Source organism: Prunus avium, chromosome 3, assembly GCF_965620075.1.
Source record: "Prunus avium chromosome 3, drPruAviu1.hap1.1, whole genome shotgun sequence".
NCBI lineage: Eukaryota > Viridiplantae > Streptophyta > Magnoliopsida > Rosales > Rosaceae > Prunus > Prunus avium.
The window spans coordinates 28,615,388-28,636,016 of record NC_142286.1 but is presented as its reverse complement, the minus strand read 5'-3'; the positions used below and the strand labels follow the sequence as shown (position 1 = coordinate 28,636,016).

Genomic DNA, 20,629 nt, shown 5'->3' with positions numbered 1-20,629 from the left:
GAATAATTTTCAGGTGGGTGGCCTTGAGAGTGATGAAAGATGAAGAGTGTTATGTGCTTGGGACATGGCTCGTGTGATTGGGCGGTTAGATACAGGGAGTTGGTATGTAGTCTTCTTCTTACGGCCTCCTATGGTTGTAGCAATATCTAGGAAGCTCAGTGGGGATAAGAAGTAGATGAAAAGGGTTGCTTCGAGGGAACCCAAAACCTCCAAGTTAGATAAGCTAATAGTAGGAATATTATCTATCGTCCCATTAATAAAAAGCGATTGGAATTTATACATAGACCAGACTCTAACTGAAAGCATAAAAATAGGAAACACTCTCTCACGACATCTCTCCACTATGAGAGTGACTAAGTAGACTCCTACAATTACTCAACTAAAGTTTAAAAGACATGGAACTCTATAAGTATTCAACAACTAAAGACACGTAGCCACTACTTTAAGCAATTCCACTAAGCACGTGACATTCCTTTCCCCCATTGAAAAAACCTTGTCCTCAAGGTTGACATATGAAAAACTGAGATCGAGGCAATAGATTTGGGGAAGAGCTCCATCTTTATTTTCCTCCACCTCTTTCCAAATCTCACGTTCACTTTCAATTTTTGTTGTTGGAGGTGGCACCCCTTTAAGTACCACATCTTGTCCACCCACATTAAATGCCATTTGCAGTTTAGAGAAATCCCAAACAATTGGCCCTAAGAGCATCCGCAATGATGCTCTCTATTTCTTAGCTAAAATTTAGCTAAAAATATAATAAAGCTATTTTAGGAGCTCTCTAAAAAATTTCAACTCCAACCATACTCCCTAATTTGGAGAGTCATAAATGCTATAACTCTTTTTTGATTGGTCCATCTCTATTAAAAAATAAAATAAAAAATAGTTAGCATTAAATAAAGGTTTGAAATACTTATTATGGAGCCACTAGGAGTACTTTCTCTCTCCTCAGATTTAGGAGCTCCTAGAGGACTCCATATTTTAGGAGGTGGATAGGGAGCATGGTTGGAGTTGCATTTTTACAATTCCTCCCTAAAATTTGTCTAAGGAGGTGGTTTAGGGAGCCCATTGCGGATGCTCTAACGTGCGCAACCATTGTGCGCCCAAAACAGCATCACAACCCTTTAAAGGAAAAAGATATAAATCAACAATGATGGGAACTCCTTGGATTAGCATGCACACCCCTTTGCAAAGCCCAGCACTAGTAAGCGTTTCACTGTTGGCAACTGACACCTCAAACTTTCCATAGCCAGTGGGATTAACACCAGCTTTCTTTGCAACTTTATTACTCAGAAAATTGTGGGTGCTTCCAGAATCCACCAAGAATGTCATTTGATGCTTACCCACTTTTCCGTGCACCCGCATTGTTTGTGGAGTTTGACCACCATAAATAGCATGAAGAGATATTTCAGGAAATACTTCTTCACCCAATTCCACTTCATGAGTATCTGCATCTTTGGCGTCATTTTCTTCATTTGACCAGCAACCTTTAATGAGAAATAATTTTTTGCACCGGACTAAACTTCTCATCACAATTGTAGCAAAGTCCTTTATTTCTTCGTTCCTTTAGTTCGACCGCAAACAACCGCTTAATTGGCATGAAATTTTGTCAATGGTCAGACTTCGTAACCCCAATTGGTACAGGGCTACTTCACATCCAAAGTTAAGTATCGCCTAGTTGTTTGATTACGGGACTCATATAGGCGAGCCAATCCGATGGCAGCAGAGAGTGTTTGTGGCTTGCACGCTTGCACATCAGTTTTGATATTTTCCTTCAAACAACTCACAAAACAACCAACTTGTTGATCTGGAGTTAGTCTTCCTGCTCTAATCAATAATTTCTCAAACTCAATTTGATAATCTCATACTGAACCTGATTGTTGTAACTTCGTTAGATCACCAAAAAAGTCTTGAAATTGGGTGGGGCCGTACCTGTCATGCAGTCCTTGCTTAAAAGTCGCCCACGTGGTGATGGGGGTTTCCTTCTTCATCAATTGGAACCACAATTGAGCATCCCCTTCAAGATTGAATGAAGCTAACGGAACTCTCTCAGTTTCTGGAGTTTGGTGAAAGTCAAAGAATTTTTCAGCACGGCATATCCAACTTGTGGGGTCTTCCAATCCGTTGAAGTGAGGAAAGTCTAGCTTCACCATTTTAGGAAGGTAAGAGGTGCGAGAGTTTGGAGTGCCAGATCCACTTCCAAAGGTTCAGCCTCGTCCACCATTGAAGGTACTACTAATGCCATCACCGGTCCGAGAAATTTGATCCAAGCAAGCATTCATGGCTGAGAACATCTTGTGCATCTCCCTGAGTAGTTTTTCTTGTCCAGTGGCTAGGGAGCTCACTTCAATTTCCATGAGTTCTACTCGCTGAGCCTCCATGCCCAGTTCTGATACCAAGCTATTATGTGCTTGGGACATGGCTCGTGTGATTGGGCGGTTAGATACAGGGAGTTGGTATGTAGTCTTCTTCTTACGGCCTCCTATGGTTGCAGCAATATCTAGGAAGCTCAATTGGGATAAGAAGTAGATGAAAAGGGTTGCTTCGAGGGAACCCAAAACCTCCAAGTTAGATAAGCTAATAGTAGGAATATTATCTGCCGTTCCATTAATGAAAAGCCATTGGAATTTATACATAGACCAGACTCTAACTGAAAGCATAAAAATAGGAAACACTCTCTCACGACATCTCTCCACTATGAGAGTGACTAACTAGACTCCTACAATTACTCAACTAAAGTTTAAAAGATAGGGAACTCTATAAGTATTCATCAACTAAAAACATGTAGCCACTACTTTAAGCAATTCCACTAAGCACGTGACAAATAGCAGAGTCAAAAACAAAAGGAGAATGCAGAGTTAGGGGGGAGGAAAGACAAAATAAAAATATTTAAAATATTTAAAATGTTTTGAAATGTTTTATTTTTTTCCAATGTGTATTAATTGTTGGCCTTAATTGAGTCTACATCCAATCTTAGCCATTAAAAGTTCTTCAACTTTTTTTCGTTGTTGAGAAATTATTACGTTTATAAAGGGGCATAACTTAACCTTTCATCATGGGCCTTAAAAAACTCAGGACTGGCCCTTGTGTACTCATCTAAAGTGTTCTTTTAACTATTAATGGTCTTTAGATCAACTTTCTTTTATGTGAGTGTGCTACTGTTAGCGGTTAAAACCCTAACAAGCTTAAAAGATGTAATATATTTGTGCCCCAAGTATTTGACTTTAAACAAACGATTGTGATTTGGGGTGGGGAAGCCTCCCAAGAAAGTTCTTTTCTATTCCTCATACTAGTGAGGACTTCACAATTTATCTAAATAACACTAGTAAGTAAAGGAAAATACAGGTACTTGAAAATAAAACAAACAAGTTTAAGTAGAACCGCTTGAAATATAATACATGAAAGGAACTGCCAAGTCTAGAAAAGCATCAGAACATTAGACTTCAATTTCTGCCTGAAACGCCATTGTAGAGACGTTTATTTTTTAGGTTGGATTGGACTTTTTGTGACTAGACTGGATTTTACTGAATCGGCAGTATCTTCAACTAACTGGAATTTAGCTAGCAATCGATACCAATGACTGTGTATTGGCAGAGCTTTCTTCAGATTGGAGCCAAAAGTGATTGGGATCGTGAGCTGGAATTCTGAGCAAAATCTCAAGAATAGCTTTAGAGGTCCTTGGCACCTTTGCTGGCTTTGCTTCTGTATTCGTAAGCTTGAATGATTTGTTTAAATAATTGAACTTGATCAATTTGTTTGAGTAGTTTTTGTTTGGTTGGGGGTTCTGTTTTGTTCTTCTATATTTATAGAGGTTTGAAGGCAACCAAAACTAACAGCTGTCATCTTCAAGGAATCGCACGCTAATCCTATCTATGCTGCCTTCTTGATATTTTAGTGTATCGTCATTATTTCTTCACTTGGATGATGCACACCCACATTCTTTTATAATAAAGAAACCAAAAGATAATACTATTTCTTGTCTGTTCAATCCTTATCACTGGTAGTGTTCTAATTCTTATTTGCTTCCTCCTCTTGGGGGGAGCATTTTTGCTCACCACTTTAACCCAATGTGTATCATCACCACCTTTCTTTTAACTTGACAATTGTCCATACTTATAACCATAGTTAACTCTTTGATTTATAATCTTTTAAGTATTTAAAATTTAAAGATAAAGTATAATAATAATTAAATAACATTAAAAAAAAAAAAAAAAACCTTTTCTCCTTCTCTCCTCCCTTCCCGATGAGACCCACCACAACCCCACCCCAACCCCAACTAGCCTCGCCTGCACAACCACCAACTACCACCAACTCGCATATGTCAACAACGACACCAAAATCATCATCGTAGATTACAACATCAAGCTTGCCTCATTCTATGACACCTTGAATGATGTTGTCTGCGTTAAGTACCAGGTCCCCAGCGAAGATCTTGACGCCTTCATCTCCATCACCAACGACAAGGACCTCGACCACATGATCATCGAGTACGACCAGCTTTACCGCGCTTTTGCTAAGCTCGCAAGGCTTAGGCTCTTCCTCTTCCCTCTCAGGAACAACCCCCCGCTAGCTTTGGCTCCAATAAGACCAAGTTGAATGCCAGGTGTTCGTCAACGCTCTGAATTTGGTCAGATCGGGTCTCATGATGGTTCTTCTTTGACGGATCCGGTCACAGCGTCGCCGACGAACCCCAATCGGGTCTTGTCAGTGTGGGTGGTTGTTGTGGGGAGGTGCGTGGTTGAGGTTGAACGAGGTGGGGGAGGTGGTTGGGGTTGCTGCAAGGGAATTTGGTGGCTGGTGGGGGTAGGTCTCGTTGGGAAGGGGGGAGAAAGAAGGAGAGAGAGTTTTTTTAAATCTTATTTAATTTTTAATTTTAAATACTTAAAAGATTTAAAATCAAAGAGTTAACTATGGTTACAAGTATGGACAAGTGTCAAGTTATAAGAAGAGTGGTGAGGGTACACATTGGGTTAAAGTGGTGAGCAAAAATACTCCTCCTCTTGGCTAGCCATCCATTTGGTTCTTTCAATAAACAAATATTGTTTAATCTACTGATTGGATGATTGCATGTAACTTTCGGCTCATGCAAAAGCAATTGTACAAACATTGCTCCATCACTTTGATGAAATAATATTTATTTATTGCATTCTTTGGTTAACTCTTCTCCACCAACTTTTCATTCTCACACGCATTGTCAATATTTGTGGATGGTCTCCCACCTTTTATCTCTTCCTTTTTATTCAAATTGCAATAGGTAGGGAGATATGATGATGGTCATTAGATATTTGAAGAATAACAATTAGAAAGCATTCCACTCACCACTAATGGATAAGTGGTGATGAAGAAAACCCCTTCCAGCTTGGATTACTCTTCCTCAATGCCAAAATATGATAAAAATTAACAACCAAATATTTGATTATTTTTGGCTCTTTGTCAATTAATATCCTTAAATGACTCTCAGCCATTGTTTTTGAAATTGATTGGGATAGGTAAAAGACCATTGAGCCCATGCAGAACTGCGATTTACCGTTGGTTTCCCCAACCCTCTTAACTATTTTGCCACGTGGACATCAAATAGTACATGTCCAGCTTGTTTTTGGATGAAATAATCGTGAATGTTACTGAATTTAGTCAAAAAGTTGTGAAGGGAGAGAATGTTTTGGCCATAAATTGGACAAATTTTTGAACTTGTAACCACTTGCATGCTTTATTTCATTTGTTAATATACAATGATGACATAAATTATCACATCATATATTTTCTTATTTCCATTTCTTTCCTTCTTGCTGGAGGTTGTGACGCCCTTCCAGAACGCCTTCGTAGCAAACAGACAGATCCAAGACAACATTTTAATCGCCCATGAAGCCTTCCACATATTAAGACTGAAGAAGAAGGGGAAAAACCACCAATTGGGAATTAAATTGGACATGAACAAGGCGTATGATCGCATTGAGTGGGATTTCTTAGAAGGGGTTATGTTGAAAATGGGGTTCTGCAGAAAATGGACCTCCTTAATTATGGGGTGCCTGTCCTCCGTAAGCTTCTCAGTGGGTTTGAACGGGAAGAATGGCCGCTTCTTCAAGCCTTCCAGGGGTCTTCGCCAAGGAGACCCATTATCGGCTTACCTGTTCATCTTAGTTAATGATGCTCTCTCTCACTTCATATCATCTGAGTGTGCTAGTGGGAGACTTAATGACATTAGACTATGCAATGGCAACCCCACTCTTTCTCACCTGTTTTGCGCAGATGATACCCTTCTATTCATCAAAGCCTCCCTTGAGAATTGCAGCAGAATGTCCCACATTCTGGATGCCTACTGTGCAGCTTATGGTCAACTCGTTAATTTGGACAAGTCCAATATGTTCTTCAGTCCAAATACCCCAAGTCATATCAAAAGAAGTGTGTGCTCAGTGTTAAATATTAAGGAGGCGGACAATCCAGGGAGGTATTTGGGTTTGCCGTCGGTGTGGGGTAGCTCAAAAAAAGAGGCCCTTGGCTATATTAAAGAGCGTATTCTGAAGCTCATACACAGTTGGAACAACAAGGAACTCTCCCACGCTGGAAAGGAAGTGTTAATTAAGGCTGTAGCCACTGCCATCCCGGCTTACCCAATGACCTATTTCAAATTCCCAATTACTCTATGCAATGAGATCAATATGGTCATGGCTTCCTTTTGGTGGGGAGATAATGATTCCGGGAGAAAGGTTCACTGGAAGAAGTGGGCAAGCTTGGGAGAGGCAAAAAACTGTGGTGGACTTGGGTTTCGAGATTTGGTTTCGTTTAACAAGGCTTTATTGGCGAAACAACGTTGGAGAATCCTTAATAACCCTCAGGCTCTTTGGGTTAGGATTCTCAAAAGCTTGTATTTTCCGAATTGTGGTCTCCTTGAGGCTGAGAAGAGTGGCAGAGCCTCTTGGGCGTGGAATAGTTTACTTGAAGGAAGAGATGTTATTTTGAGTGGCGCTAGATGGCAAATACTGGGAGGCAATTCTGTTAGGTTGTGGGAAGACTCATGGCTTCCCCAATCTAATCATGGGTACCTCCGCCCTCTTGCTCATGTGCCCTCCCCTGGACCCAAGATGGTGGCAGATATAATTGATTGGGAGCATAAGACCTAGGATTTAGTGGACATTGAGAATCTGATTTCGGTGGATGAGGCCAATGAGATCTTTTCCCTTCCAATTGGAGGTAAAGATACCCCTGACCGCTTGATTTGGCCTCACACGAAAAATGGCTCGTATTCAGTCAAGTCGGGCTACCACTGGATCATTGGGAATATCAAGCGTGCTCAGCCAAATAGGATTGAATCCTCTCACCAGGTGGATACGCAAGTCTGGAAGTGCATTTGGGAATGCAAAACTCTCCCAAAGATCAAATTATTCATGTGGCGTGCTGTCCATGGCATTCTTCCTACATTTGCCAGTTTGTTCAAAAAGAAGTTAAGCCCCTCCCCCCTCTGCCCTCTCTGCTTGGACTTTCCTGAATTAGTGGAACATGTCATCTTCTTATGCCCATGGGCTCGAAAAGTTTGGTATGCTAGTAATCTATCCTTCAGGCCTGATGATCAAGCTTTCTCTTCCTTGGATAGATGGATTTTGGCCATTTCCTGCTGCTCTGCTTTCTCAAGCCTGGAGAAGCAGTGGATCTTATCTCATGCCTCCTTTGTGTGCTGGAGCATCTGGAAAGCTCGGTGCTCCTTTATTTACGACCATCATAAAGATGGCCTCCCCCCTCCAGATGTGGTGGCCAAATTGGCGAGTCGGGATGCCAATGAATTTCTTGCAATTTGCATGAAAATGGATGGTGTCACCACCCCAAGTACTGAGGGGCTTGTGCCAAGACCTTCTGCTCGTAATTGGTTGCCGCCCCCCCCCCCCCCCAAGTAGGCTACATTAAAGCAAATTGTGATGGTTCGTGGGATCATACGTCAAAGGCTGCTTCTTCGGGTGTCGTTCTTAGAAACCATAATGGGGAGGTGATTGGTGGTATGGCTAATACGTTCCAGGTGCTGTCAGCTGACCAAGCTGAGGGTGAAGCTTTGCTGAATGGCCTAAGTTTGGCCAAGAACTACAGTTTTCTCAAGATAGTTGTGGAGACGGACTCAAAGGTCTGTTTTTCTGCGGCAAAGGATGCTCTGCCTTGTGTCAAGTGGCAGTTGTTTCCTATTTTCCATGCTATAAATGATCTGAGGGCTTCCTTCGAATCGCTCCGGTGGTCTTTGTTGCTTCGATTCAGCTGCACCAAAATGGTTTCAACTGCATCCTCAACTTGTGATACTCGCAAGTGCACGAGCCGTTTGGTAGTATATCATATGTAAGTGCGAGGTCGATCCCACGAGGATTGGTGATTGAATGATCCAATTTGTTTCCCCTACACAAAATAGAAATGAAAAAAGAAAATAAATAAAACAAGAAAGAATGAAATAACTCAAGCAAATAAGTTCCCAAGTTCAATTAGATTAACGGATTGATTCTAGCTAAAGTATGATTAAGCCATGGTGTTTGGTCATAACCTTGTGTTCCTAATTCCCTAATTTGATCATTTGTTGTCTAACCTAAAACTAAGCATTAGGAACCCATTAAGCATAGAAGAACAATTTAAACAACCAAGCATGTATCTAATCCCTGTTGTCGAATGTCCATACATACTCTTCCTAATCATAGTTCAATTCGAATTAAAGCATGGTGTCTACTCTTAATTCAAACCAAGATAGCTAACATTCAAGCCTAAATGGTGATCAATCATTCAAACTAGCATATTAACTTATAAGCATAATGAATAAGAACAAAAATCATAATTGAAACTTGGAAACTAATTAAACTTGAATACTTAAGAAAGAATGTACATTACAAATAAAAGTAAAGTGGAACTAAGAAAACTTGAAGGAAAATTTAGTAAACTCATTTTGTTACAACAATTTACAACTTGAAAGGAAACTAAGAGAATTTGAGGGAGAGAAGGGAAGGGAGCTCTAGAGAAGTGTTTGAGAGCTCCCCCCCTTGGGGTGTGTTTTATGAAGCTTGAAGACTTCTCTATTTATAGGGCTAAGAGGGAGGAACATCATGATGAAATTCAATACCACCATTCCTTCTTTAATACAACCCATAACTCCCACCTCATCTTGTCTATGTTAGTGTGGTTGGAATCAATCTCATCCCATACTTCTTTTGCTGCACCTCAAGCTTATTCACATGGGTTCAAAGGTGATCAGATGTGGCTGCCCTTTGCTGCCAACCCATGTGATTGCCTTTTGCTGCCAACCCATGTGGTTGCCTTTTGGTTGCTGAAAAACGAGTTTTCTGAACCAGTCTTGGTGTAGGAAGGCCAGAGGTTTCAAAACGTATCCAATGGGGCTCAAATTTGGATATGTTATACTAGACACCCATTGGAACAACTTCTATGAAGAAAGTATTCCCATCGGAGCAGTAGAAGTGTGCGTTTTGGGCCTTGCAAGTTGGCTGCCGAACAGAGACTGGAATTGACTTCATTTCATTTCTTTGCTTTACATGCATGCACATGCTTTCTCTATAATAACTCCAGCATGTACCAACTTGCTCCTTTAGAATTTCATAACTGGAATGCCTCCCCACTTCACTCATTATGTTGGATCCAAAGTCAGTTGCAGCATGGGTGAGGCACATGGCTTAAAGGAGGAGACAAGGCTCAAAGCTGGCAGCTGCAAATCCTCCTGAGCATGGTTCAGTGTTGGACGGGCTAAGGACTCCACATATGTTCAATTGGGCTGAATTTTGGATATGTTATACTAGACACCCAATTGAACAACTTCTATGAAGAATGTCTCCTCATCCGAGCCCTAGAGAATGTTGATCCAAGGCCAAGAAGTTGACCTACGAAACTAGGCTGGAAATGGGCTGTAGCCAAAATTAGTTTGTCTTTAAGCTCATATTCCTCATATGCCAATCAGCCCTTAACATGCATGGATTGCAACAAATGTTATCTCTTGCTATCTTAACCTACAAAACACACAAACATAGGTAAGTGACTCAAAATAAAGAGAAACTAAGCAAAATCACTAAGTAAAGAAGGCATGCAAGTGTATGAAATTATGGACTTATCAAAACAGAAAATGAATTAAAAGCACAAGTTTAACTCAATAACATAACCAAATCATAAGCTAGAAGGGTACAAAATGATATACAATTATGAACCGATCAGTCTTGAGTCCCTAGGGAAGCGAACCAAGCAGCGGATTGGGTAGCTTCGCAAGTTAAGAGGGGGTTGTGCGCTGAGGCGTGGGTCAATAGACCTCCAACTGCCCTGGTCTTCATCTTGTCTCGTGATGGCCTGTCATGCCCTCCGACTTCATCCACCCAGTCCTGAGGCTGCTTTTTGGCTGTTTTTGCTTCATGTACTGGGGCTAATTTAATTTAATTTTGTGCTCTCTGTTTTGTAGTAGTTTTATCTTTGTGGTCTTGTCCTGTTCTGTTTGGCTCTGCCTTTTGGCTTTGTTTTATGAAATATCCAGTTACCATAAATAAAAAAAAAAATCATTCTTTTATCATCCTCCACTTGCCTGTTCTCTACTTCACCTTCTCCTTTGGTGTAACACTTAACGTGCTTCCTCCAAAATCCTCATCTTTCCTTTATTTTAATATTCTTTCTTACAAAAAGAATATCAAAAATTTGCATGCACACCATGATGCCCTTGTCTCTCACACCAATTTTCCTTACTAGAAATGATCTCTGTTGATGCTCTTTTTGGGAGAGGGTCAACTTAGGTAAAGACTTGGGTCTTCAGCAGTTTAGGTGGCTAGGACCTTCAGTATCTAGATACCCTGCAAAAGACAAAGAGGAAGAAACAGTCGTTAAGCTTCGGACACCGGTGTGGTGCCGGCCGAAGGCTCTCCGATGCTTAAGTCAGCTGTAAGTGGTAATTTTGACAGAGTAACAGTAAGAGTGAGAATTTAGTCCCCCCAGTTACCAGGGTATTGTTCCCTACTTATAAGGAAGTGAAAATGAGAGGTTTGTGTAGATTTCCGATGTGGGACTATGTCCAAGCGCTGTGGTGGCGACACGTGTCCTTGAGATTAGGTTCAGCAATTGGGACCTTCAGCAGTCGGGAGCCTTGGCAGGTGTCTGGCATCTTGGAAGAGTGTCTTCCTTCGGCAGGGGAGAAGGCAAGTCTGCCTTGGTGCTAGTTGTTTTAAGGCTGGACATGCTCGGTTAATTATGGTGTAAACAGTAGTCCCCCAAGTTCGCGGTCAAGAAGTAGCTTCTGGGTTGGGAACTTGTAAGTTTTTTGCATAATTATGACCGAGCATTCCTAGGTTAGTATGAGTCGTAGGGCATTCCCTAGTCCCCCAAGTTGGCAACCCAGAAGTTGCGTCAAGCTTCAAAAGTATGGCCTAGATGTTTTGGCTTATTCTTTTTCTCTCTTTTTTTTTTTTTTTTTTTTTTTTTTTTTTTTTTTTTTTTTTTTTTTTTTTTGTGGCTAGGTCAGCCAACAATCACCCCTCAAATTGCTTCTGCATGCTACCTACCGTTCGGCAGGCTTTTTTTTTTTTTTTTTTTTTTTTTTTTTTTTTTTTTTTTTGGAAGTTCAAACTGTGTAGGAGATTTGGGAGGGAAAATGAAAAAGGTGCTAGGGTACTCTCATGGCCCAAGGCTGGTACCTTTTGAGGGTCTATAAATAGGAGCTTGGAGTGGAGAATGTCTCATACTTGAGGAAAATTTTGAGAAAGTGGGGAGGAGAAAAGGTGATTTCCGGCTAGAGACTTGGTGGTAGAGCATTGATCAGAAAGATTTCCGACTGGCTTTCCGTGGTGGTGCAAACAAGGTTAGACCTCCTTTGCCTTGAACTTTCAAATTGAATCGTCCTTTTTGTACGAACATGTTGAAGACTAGGATAAACACCTTGAGTATGAGTATGAACTTGATGAATCATCCTGAACATTGACATGAACTTGTTGAATGTATGCTTCGATCATTTTTGCATGTGCATTAGTTCCTTTTATTGTTTCTGCGAATTGTAGATGTCTGAGAGTTCTGATAGAGAAAGTCATGATCCCTTTGCCTTTGGCGGGGAAGATACCGAAAGTGAGAGTTCCCAGTCAGAGCCAAGCCTTTATGTTTGTTCAGAACGTGAGAGCTCCCAGACAGAGGGTGTTGTAGACGGCGCTATAGAGAGTAGGATGGTAGTATATGAGGGTGATAGGGTTGAGCCATCCGTTAGCTCTGGGTTGTCTTCATATAATAGGATGCAGAGAAATTACGAGGAGTTAGAGGCCGTATTTGACCGGGCCTTAGCCTGTGCTCATACAACCGAGGTGGGCTCGAGTAATCAGGCATCTCCATCTGGGTCTGTAGGCGTAGCTTTGGCTTCAGCGTCAGAGGGAGTGGATATACGGGTTGGTGTCCCATTGGCGAAGCGGAATTTTCTTACCGAAGTGAAGTTGGCCGAGCTTCGGGCGGATTATTGTGTTCCACCCTACGTAGGCTTGAGATTACCCAGTGCAGCTGATGTGGTTAGATATCCTTCAGATGGCTCGGTGTTGGTTTTTACAGGTATGTACCAGCATGGTTTCAGACTGCCGTTTCATCCTTGGGTCCAGATGATGTTGGCTAAGCTGGGGTATGCGCCGGGTCAATATAATCCTAACTTTTGGATTCTTCTTCACGGGTTTTACATTGCCTGGTGGTTGGTTGGGTTGGATGAGCCAACCTTTGAGCAGTTCATGTATTTATACTCAATTTCGAAGCAACAGGGAAGTTTTGGCTGGGTACAAGCTAATTGTCGAAAGGCGAAGGAGAGGGGTTATTTTATCAGTCATATGCCTACTACTCAGAAGACCTGGAGGAACAAGTGGTGTTTGGCTTATGGTGGCTGGGAGTGTCCGCCAGGGAAGGTCATTGCCAAACATATTCCTACCCACTTCCAGTCTATAGGTTCTTGGCCCCATCCCTTAAGACTGAGTGTTGTTTTGTTGTGTTTCTCTTGATTCTCCATTGTTGCTTGTGCAAGTGTAAATGGCTGAGTAGTGTGTAACATTTGCTGCAGGTTCGGTGAAGTGGGGGTCTATCTCCAAGGAGCAAGAAGACGAGGTTGAGAAGGTGAGGTCGCTGTTGTCAGAGACCGAGCGTGAGTGCCGAAACTTGGTCACCCAGAAGAATTTGCTTGAGTCCGGACTTCTGCAAGGAAGTAAGTATCTAGGTTACTTTGGTTGTTTGTCTTCTGATTCCTTTTTATAGGTACTTAGGTCATCTTAGTTTTTGATGTGCAGTGGCAGGTATTGTAAAGGGCAGTACGAAGGTTGTGGATATTGATGAGGCCGAGATGCAGAAGCGGCTGAGAGAGTCTCGGGCCAAGACAGCGGAGAAGGGGGGGAGCCAGCCGGCGACTGGGAAGCGGTCCAGGGGTGATGATGAGGGGCTAATTGCCGACGTGCTGGGGAGGAGGAAGGCATTGGAGGAAGCTCACCGGAGTGTGATGGGGACGGAGCCTAGGATGCCTTCTTATAACCTGCAGGCGCCACCGAAGTTGCCCTTCGGTATTGATGATGTGTTTGCTGAAGGGGTGGAGAAGGTGGACTTTTTCAAGATGCGTCGGCAGAAGAAAGAGGCGAACCTAGCCATGCATCGTCAGGAGATACCTCTGGTGAACGTCTTCCTGGAGGGCGTGAAGAGTGACCCTGAGGCTTTGGCCAAGACGCAAGCTTCTAACTTTGCAGATCGGGCCCAGAAGACGATTCTCACGTCTGCTTATGTGAGTGAGCTGTTTATGAATTTGTGCTTATCTTTCTAGTTTTTTTTTTTTTTTTGACTAATGATGCTTTGTGTTGTAGGCCTTTGGCGAGATGTATGTTAACATGGCTAAGGCAGATAAGGAGATTCAGAGGTTGAAAAAGCGTGATGAGCTGGCCAAGAGCAAGATGGCGGAGGCACAGGAGGCTATCCGAGAAAGGAATACCCTGCTGTTGCAGAAGGCGGAGTTGGCCAAAGAGGTGGAAGAGCTGAAGCGGTCGAAGGCTGAAGAGGTGGCTGCTGCCCGAGCCGAAGCGGCCGAGGAGTTCTGGTCGTCCGAGGAGCTGAGGAGCTACATCATGGACCGGTTGGTGGATGAGCAGCTTCGCTGGGAGAAGAGATTGGCGAGGTTCAACCCTTCGGTTGAGATCAAATTTGATACCAGTGGCCAGTCTCCAACATCTAGTCCTACTGCTGATGACACTACCGCTGTGCCGGAGTCGGAGCTAGGCCCTGCGGATGCCGCTTCTGCCTAGACTTGAAGGCGTCGTCTTCCTTTCGTTTGTATTTGCTATGTATGAACAATTTGCCTTGCTTGGGGCACGTGTATGTTGATTTGCCATGATATTACTTGTTGTCTTTTGATATCGGTTGTACTTAGCAAAAATGGTAATCATGTGATTGGTAAGAATTAGCCAAGGTCAGGCATTATATTAGATAAATATCGTAAGGCAAAAGGTACAAGAGATAAATATCAGTAAAACATGTTGTCCTAGGGTCGAGGTGTGTTTACTTATAGTAGTACTTGAGGTGGTCAGCATTCCAAGGATGAGGCAAGGTCTTGCCCTTGGGATCGCGAAGCTGATAAGTGCCGGGTCGGCAAACTTTTGTAATCTCATAAGGGCCTTCCCACGTGGGGCCCAGGGTACCTTCAGTAGGGTTCTTGGTAGCCAAGGAAACCTTGCGTATGACCCAATCCCCTGCCTTGAATGCACGGGGTTTGACCCGGGAGTCGTAGTACTTGGCGATGCGCTGTTTGTATGCGACGTTGCGCATGTTGGATTGGTCACGAAGCTCATCAATGAAGTCGAGGTTTAGTGCTAACTGCTCGTCATTGGTTTCGGCATCATAAGTGGAGGTTCGGTATGTGGGCTGGCCAATTTCCACTGGGGCCACGGCTTCGGTACCAAAGGACAGAGAGAAAGGTGTTTCTCCTGTGGAGGTACGGAAGGTGGTGCGGTAGGACCAGAGGACCTCTGGGAGTAACTCTGGCCAGGACCCTTTGGCTTTGTCAAGCTTGGTCTTCAGGGTTTTCTTGATGATTTTGTTCACAGCTTCGACCTGGCCATTGGACTGAGGATGGGCTGGGGAAGCGAAGCAAAGACGTATCTTGAGGTTGGAACAAAATTGCTTGAACTTTGCGTTGTCAAATTGCCGGCCATTGTCTGTGACGATGGTGTGGGGGATGCCGAAGCGACATACGATGTTCTGCCAAACGAACGTTTCGATGCGAGCTGCAGTTATGGTAGCTAAGGCTTCAGCTTCAACCCACTTGGTGAAGTAATCTACGGCAACAACTGCGTGCTTGACCTGGCCCTTGCCCTCAGGCATAGGTCCAATGAGGTCAAGTCCCCATTGGGCAAATGGCCAGGGACTGACCATGGGGGTTAATGGCTCAGCTGCGAGCTGTGGTATGTTGGCAAATCGCTGGCATTTGTCGCACTTCTGGGTGAAGGCCTGGGCATCAGTGTGAACTGAAGGCCAGAAGTATCCTTGCCGAATGGCCTTGTGTGCTAGTGAACGAGCGCCTGAATGATTGCCGCAGATGCCCTCATGGATCTCCCGAAGGACGTAGTTGCCTTCCTCTGGGGTAAGACATCGAAGGTAAGGAAGACTGAAACCACGCTTATATAGAGAGCCATTGATGATCAGGTATCGAGCAGAGCGATAACGAACACGTCGTGCTTCAGCAGGATCAGTAGGTAGTGTCTGGTTTTGCAAGAATTGAAGGATGGGGTCCATCCAAGTAGTGCTGTGATCAATGGTACAGATGAGTGGGGTTTGTGTGCTAGGGCGGTCCAGGAACTCGATGTGAATGTTTCGGCCGCTGCCCTGGTCTAAGGCCGAGGCTAGCCTAGCCAAAGCATCAGCATGGCTGTTCTCCGATCGTGGTACCTGGCTGATGAGATAAGCGTCAAAAGTAGTCAACATGTGGCGACTATGTTGAAGGTATGCAGTCATAGAGATGTCTTTGGCAGTGAAGTCCTGGTTGACTTGGTGAACAACGAGCTTGGAGTCACTGAATATTTGGATTTGTTTAGCGCCCATCTCCTTGGCTAGCCGAAGGCCAGCTAGGAGCGCTTCATACTCGGCCGCGTTGTTGGAAGCGTGGAATTGAAAGCGGAGGGCATACTCAAGGACAACCTTATCTGGGGAGATGAGAACAAGGCCAGCTCCACAACCATGGGCATTGGAGGAGCCATCCACGTACAATGTCCACGAGGGCTGAGTAAGGTCGAGGGTGCCATGGCTGGCGACGTGAACCAGATTCGATGGAGGAGTGGGCCCTGCAGGTATGACCTGGGGGGTGACCAATGCCCGGGGTTCTGTGAGCTCAGAGATGAAGTCGGCGACCGCCTGACCCTTGGTAGCTGGGCGAGGCTTGTAGTGGATATCGAATTCGCCAAGCTCGATGGCCCACTTGACTAGCCTACCGGAAGTCTCTGGTTTCTGCAGTACTTGTCTGAGTGGTTGGTTGGTTAGGACATGAATGGTATGTGCCTGGAAATAAGGTCTCAGGCGTCTGGCGGATACTACTAAGGAAAACGCCAGCTTCTCGATGTCTGGGTATCGAACCTCAGCATCCTGTAATGCCTTGCTAACGTAATGCACTGGATGCTCAGTACCTTCATGTGGTCTGATGAGTACAGAGCTAACCGCTGTAGCTGAGATGGATAGGTAAATCGTGAGGATGTCTCCGGGTTCAGGGGTTGATAACAAAGGGGCCCGACTCATGTATTCCTTGAGCTCGTTGAAAGCTTTGTCACACTCTGGGGTCCAGGTGATGTGACGCTTAGTGCCCTTAAGAGCTTTGAAGAAGGGGGCGCATCGATCAGTAGCCTTGGAGATAAACCTGGTGAGTGCTGCGACGCGCCCGGTAAGGCTCTGGATGTCTTTGACTGTCGTCGGTACCTTCATGTCCAAGATAGCTTGGATCTTCTCTGGATTGGCCTCAATGCCCCGCTGGCTGATCATGAAGCCAAGGAATTTGCCCGAAGCCACGCCAAATGCGCATTTGGTGGGATTGAGTCTCATCCTATATTGCTTCAGGATGGCAAACATGGCAGATAGGTTAGGGATATGCTGATCAGCGGTACGGCTCTTGACTAGCATATCATCGACATAGACCTCCATGGTGTTGCCGATCAATGGGGCGAAGAGGCTGTTCACTAGGCGCTGATAAGTGGCACCAGCGTTCTTGAGGCCGAATGGCATTACCTTATAACAATAGAGGCCGCGATCTGTAATGAAGGAGGTGTGGGCCTGGTCGTCAGGGTGCATGAAGATTTGGTTGTACCCGGAGTAGGCGTCCATGAAGCTAAGAAGGGCATGGCCTGCTGTGGCGTCCACGAGTTGGTCAATCCTAGGTAGAGGGAAGCTATCCTTCGGACATGCCCGATTGAGGTTGGTGTAGTCTACACACATGCGCCAGCCTTTCTTTGGCTTCCTAACCATGACCACGTTAGCTAGCCAAGTGGGGTAGTCTACTTCTTTGATAAAGCCGATGCTGCTCAACTTGTCCACCTCCGCCTTCATGGCCTCGTATCTCTCTGGGTCGTAGGCCCGACGCTTCTGCCGAACGGGTCGGACTGCGGGATTAATGCTCAGCCGATGGGATATAACGTCTGGTGATATGCCAGGCATGTCATTGTAAGACCAGGCGAAGACCTCAGAGTTGAGGCGGAGGAAGGCGACAAGGTCAGAGCGAAGCTCTGGTGAGAGGGAGGTGCCGATTCGAACTTGCCGGTCTGGGATGTTGTCATGGAGAGTAACCAGCTCAAGGTCTTCCACAGGTTCGGCCAGCTGGGTGACAGATTCCTCCCTGGGGTCTTCAGGTCGTTCAGTGCCAGCTCGAGGAGGGGCTGGGGCCTTGGTTACTGCTAGGGCCTCACCCCTATGTTGGTGGTTGGTGGACTTCACTGCTGAGGCATAGCAGCTTCGGGCGCCAAGTTGGTCGCCGCGCACCATGCCTGTGCCATGGGGGGTGGGGAACTTTAGTAGTAACATATGAGTGGAGACGAATACCTTCATTTTTGCTAAGGCTGGGCGTCCAAGGATGACGTTGTATGCCGTGGGGCAGTTGACGATGAGGAAGGGAGTGGTGATCGTTGCTCGCTGGGGTGCTGAACCAATGGAGATAGGGAGGTGGATGCTCCCAATAGGCTGGACAACATCGCCAGAGAAGCTCACCAGAGGTGTGATGCTACGGTCCAGCAAGTGAGTAGGGACTTGGAGTTCGTTGAAAGCTTCAGCAAACATCACACTGACCGAGCTGCCAGTGTCCACCAGGATACGCCCAACATCGAAGTTAGAGATGTCCGCCCGGATGATGAGTGGGTCGTCATGAGGGAAAATGACACCACGCTCCTCTTCCTCGCTAAAGGTAATGGGGGCCCAGCCTAATTTATGGGTCTTCGGCAAGCGTCCCTGCTCGGTGCTGAAGACCTGGTGCGCATAGGTGGAGCGGACATAATGTTTGATGGAGTTATTGGAGGTTCCAGCCAATGTAGGGCCACCACTAATGGTAGAGATCATGTTGATCTGTCGTTGGTGTGGGTTAGGTGGGGCTGGGTGGTTGTGCACGTACTTGTCTAGCTTCCCTTCCCGGATGAGGCCTTCAATGATGTTGCGCAATGTGATACAAGATTCGGTATCATGGCCAGTGAACTGGTGGAATCGGCAGAAGACGCCTGTGTTCGGCATAGGCTTGTTGGGCAGTCTCCGAGGGGGAGGTTTGGGTATAATGGGGGCTTCCTGGACCAGAACATTCTCATAAGTAGTGTTCAACGTGGTGAATACCTCGAACCTGGGCTTCGGCTCAAAAGGGAGTGGGGCACGACCACTTGGCCTGGGAGGGTGGCCTCCGCGGGGCTGATGGCGGTTGTCGTGTCTGCTACGCTTCTCGTTGTTGAAGGTATGCTGGTGGCTGTCTTTCCTCTTAGGGTACTGGGTACCCTGGTGGTCAGGAACGGGAGCTGAATGGTGAGGTTTGGCCGGGGTGGGTGCTGAAGCAGATGGGGAATTACCGAAGGTGCTCCTCGACTGGTTGGCTGGGCCACGTTTGGTGTTAAAGTACTCGGCCTTGGCGTGAATAGCTGCTTGCTTCATCAGCTCCGCATATGTGTTCCATGGGTTGCTGTGGACTAGGTAGCGGAAGTTGGATTCTCTAAGGCCACTTTTGAAAGCGCCGAATGCAGCTCGATCGTCGGTGTCTGGGCAACGAGAGTACTCGTGGCTGAAGCGGGCAGCATACTCCCGAAGGGGTTCGTCCTCACCCTGCCGAAGCATGTACAGATCGTCAGCGGAGTAGAGGCGATCGGTCTGGATCATGAAATGGTCCAGGAAGGTCTGCTTCAGACTGTCGAAGGAGTTGATAGTGCGGGGGTTCAGCCGGTAAAACCAATTCAGAGCTGCGCCACTGAGGGTGGAAGGGAAAAGGAGACACATGCCCTCATCACTAAGGCCCTTGCATCCGAGGGCGGACTGGAAGGAATGGATATGGGTAAGGGGGTCCTCTGTGCCTGCGTAAGAGGCAATACGAAGTGGCTGAATGTCCTTCTCTTGATGATAATTGAGGATGCGTTCGGTAAAGGGCCCAGGGCGAGGTTTAGCCCAGAGAGGCTGGTGGCTGCGGTGTTGCTCACTCTCCAGGCGCCGGACCTTCTCAAAGAGGAGGCGCATGGCTGGGTCAGCATGCGGAAGAGCATTGGGTGCCGAAGACCTGAAGTGTTGGGTGGGTTGGGGAGGGTAATCCTCCCATTGTTCGAAGTCTTCGGAATGGTAGGTCTCCCAGTCTTCGGGGTTGCGAGGTTCCCAGTCGTCCGAGTCCCCCACTCCTTCTTGGGTAAGCACGCGGGTTGGCTTTGGTAGGGGACCGAGGTGCGTCACCCTTGGGTCACTGAGGTCGACATTGATGGGGATAGGCTTCTTCCGCTTCTCTGAGATACGGTCCCGGCAATCTTTGTAGATTTTGGTTGGGCTATGGGGCCGATCTCTTGGTGGGGAGATGTGGAGGGGTCGCGACTTGGTCATCTCCGGATGAAGATGGCCTTTGCCTTTGTCAGGCCTCGACTGGATGGGGGCGCTATGACGGGAGATGGCATGTTGGTTCGGCAGGGTGTGCTCGACATCCTGGGTGAGGTCTTGCTGGATAAATCGATGGCGAGTGTTCTCCACATTGCGCTTTAGGGCTCGGCAATCGTGCTCCAGCTCAACATTCTTAGTGCGAAGATGTTCGTAGTTTTCTGACATCTTGACTACACTAGCGCGGAGGCGTTCCACCTCTGCCTGGAGATCCCCCTCTGCCGAAGGTTTCTTTCGGGAGGAATCCCCACGGGGTGTGGGGCGCTGGGTAGCATGGCTAGCCTCGCTCACCATAGTGGAGTGTGGGGTGTGGAAGAGGCGACGGGGCCTGATAGGGGAAGGAGCCAGCTGGGCTGGTAGAGGGAGTTGGGATTCAGAAGTCGGTTCCCACAGACGGCGCCAAACTGTTGATGCTCTTTTTGGGAGAGGGTCAACTTAGGTAAAGACTTGGGTCTTCAGCAGTTTAGGTGGCTAGGACCTTCAGTATCTAGATACCCTGCAAAAGACAAAGAGGAAGAAACAGTCGTTAAGCTTCGGACACCGGTGTGGTGCCGGCCGAAGGCTCTCC

At 45.9% G+C, this 20,629-nt stretch overlaps 2 protein-coding genes across 2 annotated transcripts; one reads left to right on the top strand and one right to left on the bottom strand.

Moving 5' to 3' along the window:
- The first annotated feature begins 12,772 nt into the window (after positions 1-12,772).
- Positions 12,773-14,309, top strand: LOC148295889 (uncharacterized). Its single transcript, XM_088250110.1, has 4 exons — positions 12,773-12,903; positions 13,016-13,156; positions 13,239-13,720; positions 13,800-14,309. The coding sequence occupies exons 1-4, from the start codon at positions 12,789-12,791 to the stop codon at positions 14,232-14,234; spliced, it is 1,173 nt and encodes a 390-aa protein (XP_088106236.1). The 5' UTR covers positions 12,773-12,788; the 3' UTR covers positions 14,235-14,309.
- A 178-nt stretch (positions 14,310-14,487) lies between these two features.
- Positions 14,488-20,355, bottom strand: LOC148295888 (uncharacterized). The gene has a single exon (XM_088250632.1). The coding sequence runs from the start codon at positions 20,353-20,355 to the stop codon at positions 14,488-14,490; it is 5,868 nt and encodes a 1,955-aa protein (XP_088106758.1).
- Positions 20,356-20,629: the final 274 nt, after the last annotated feature.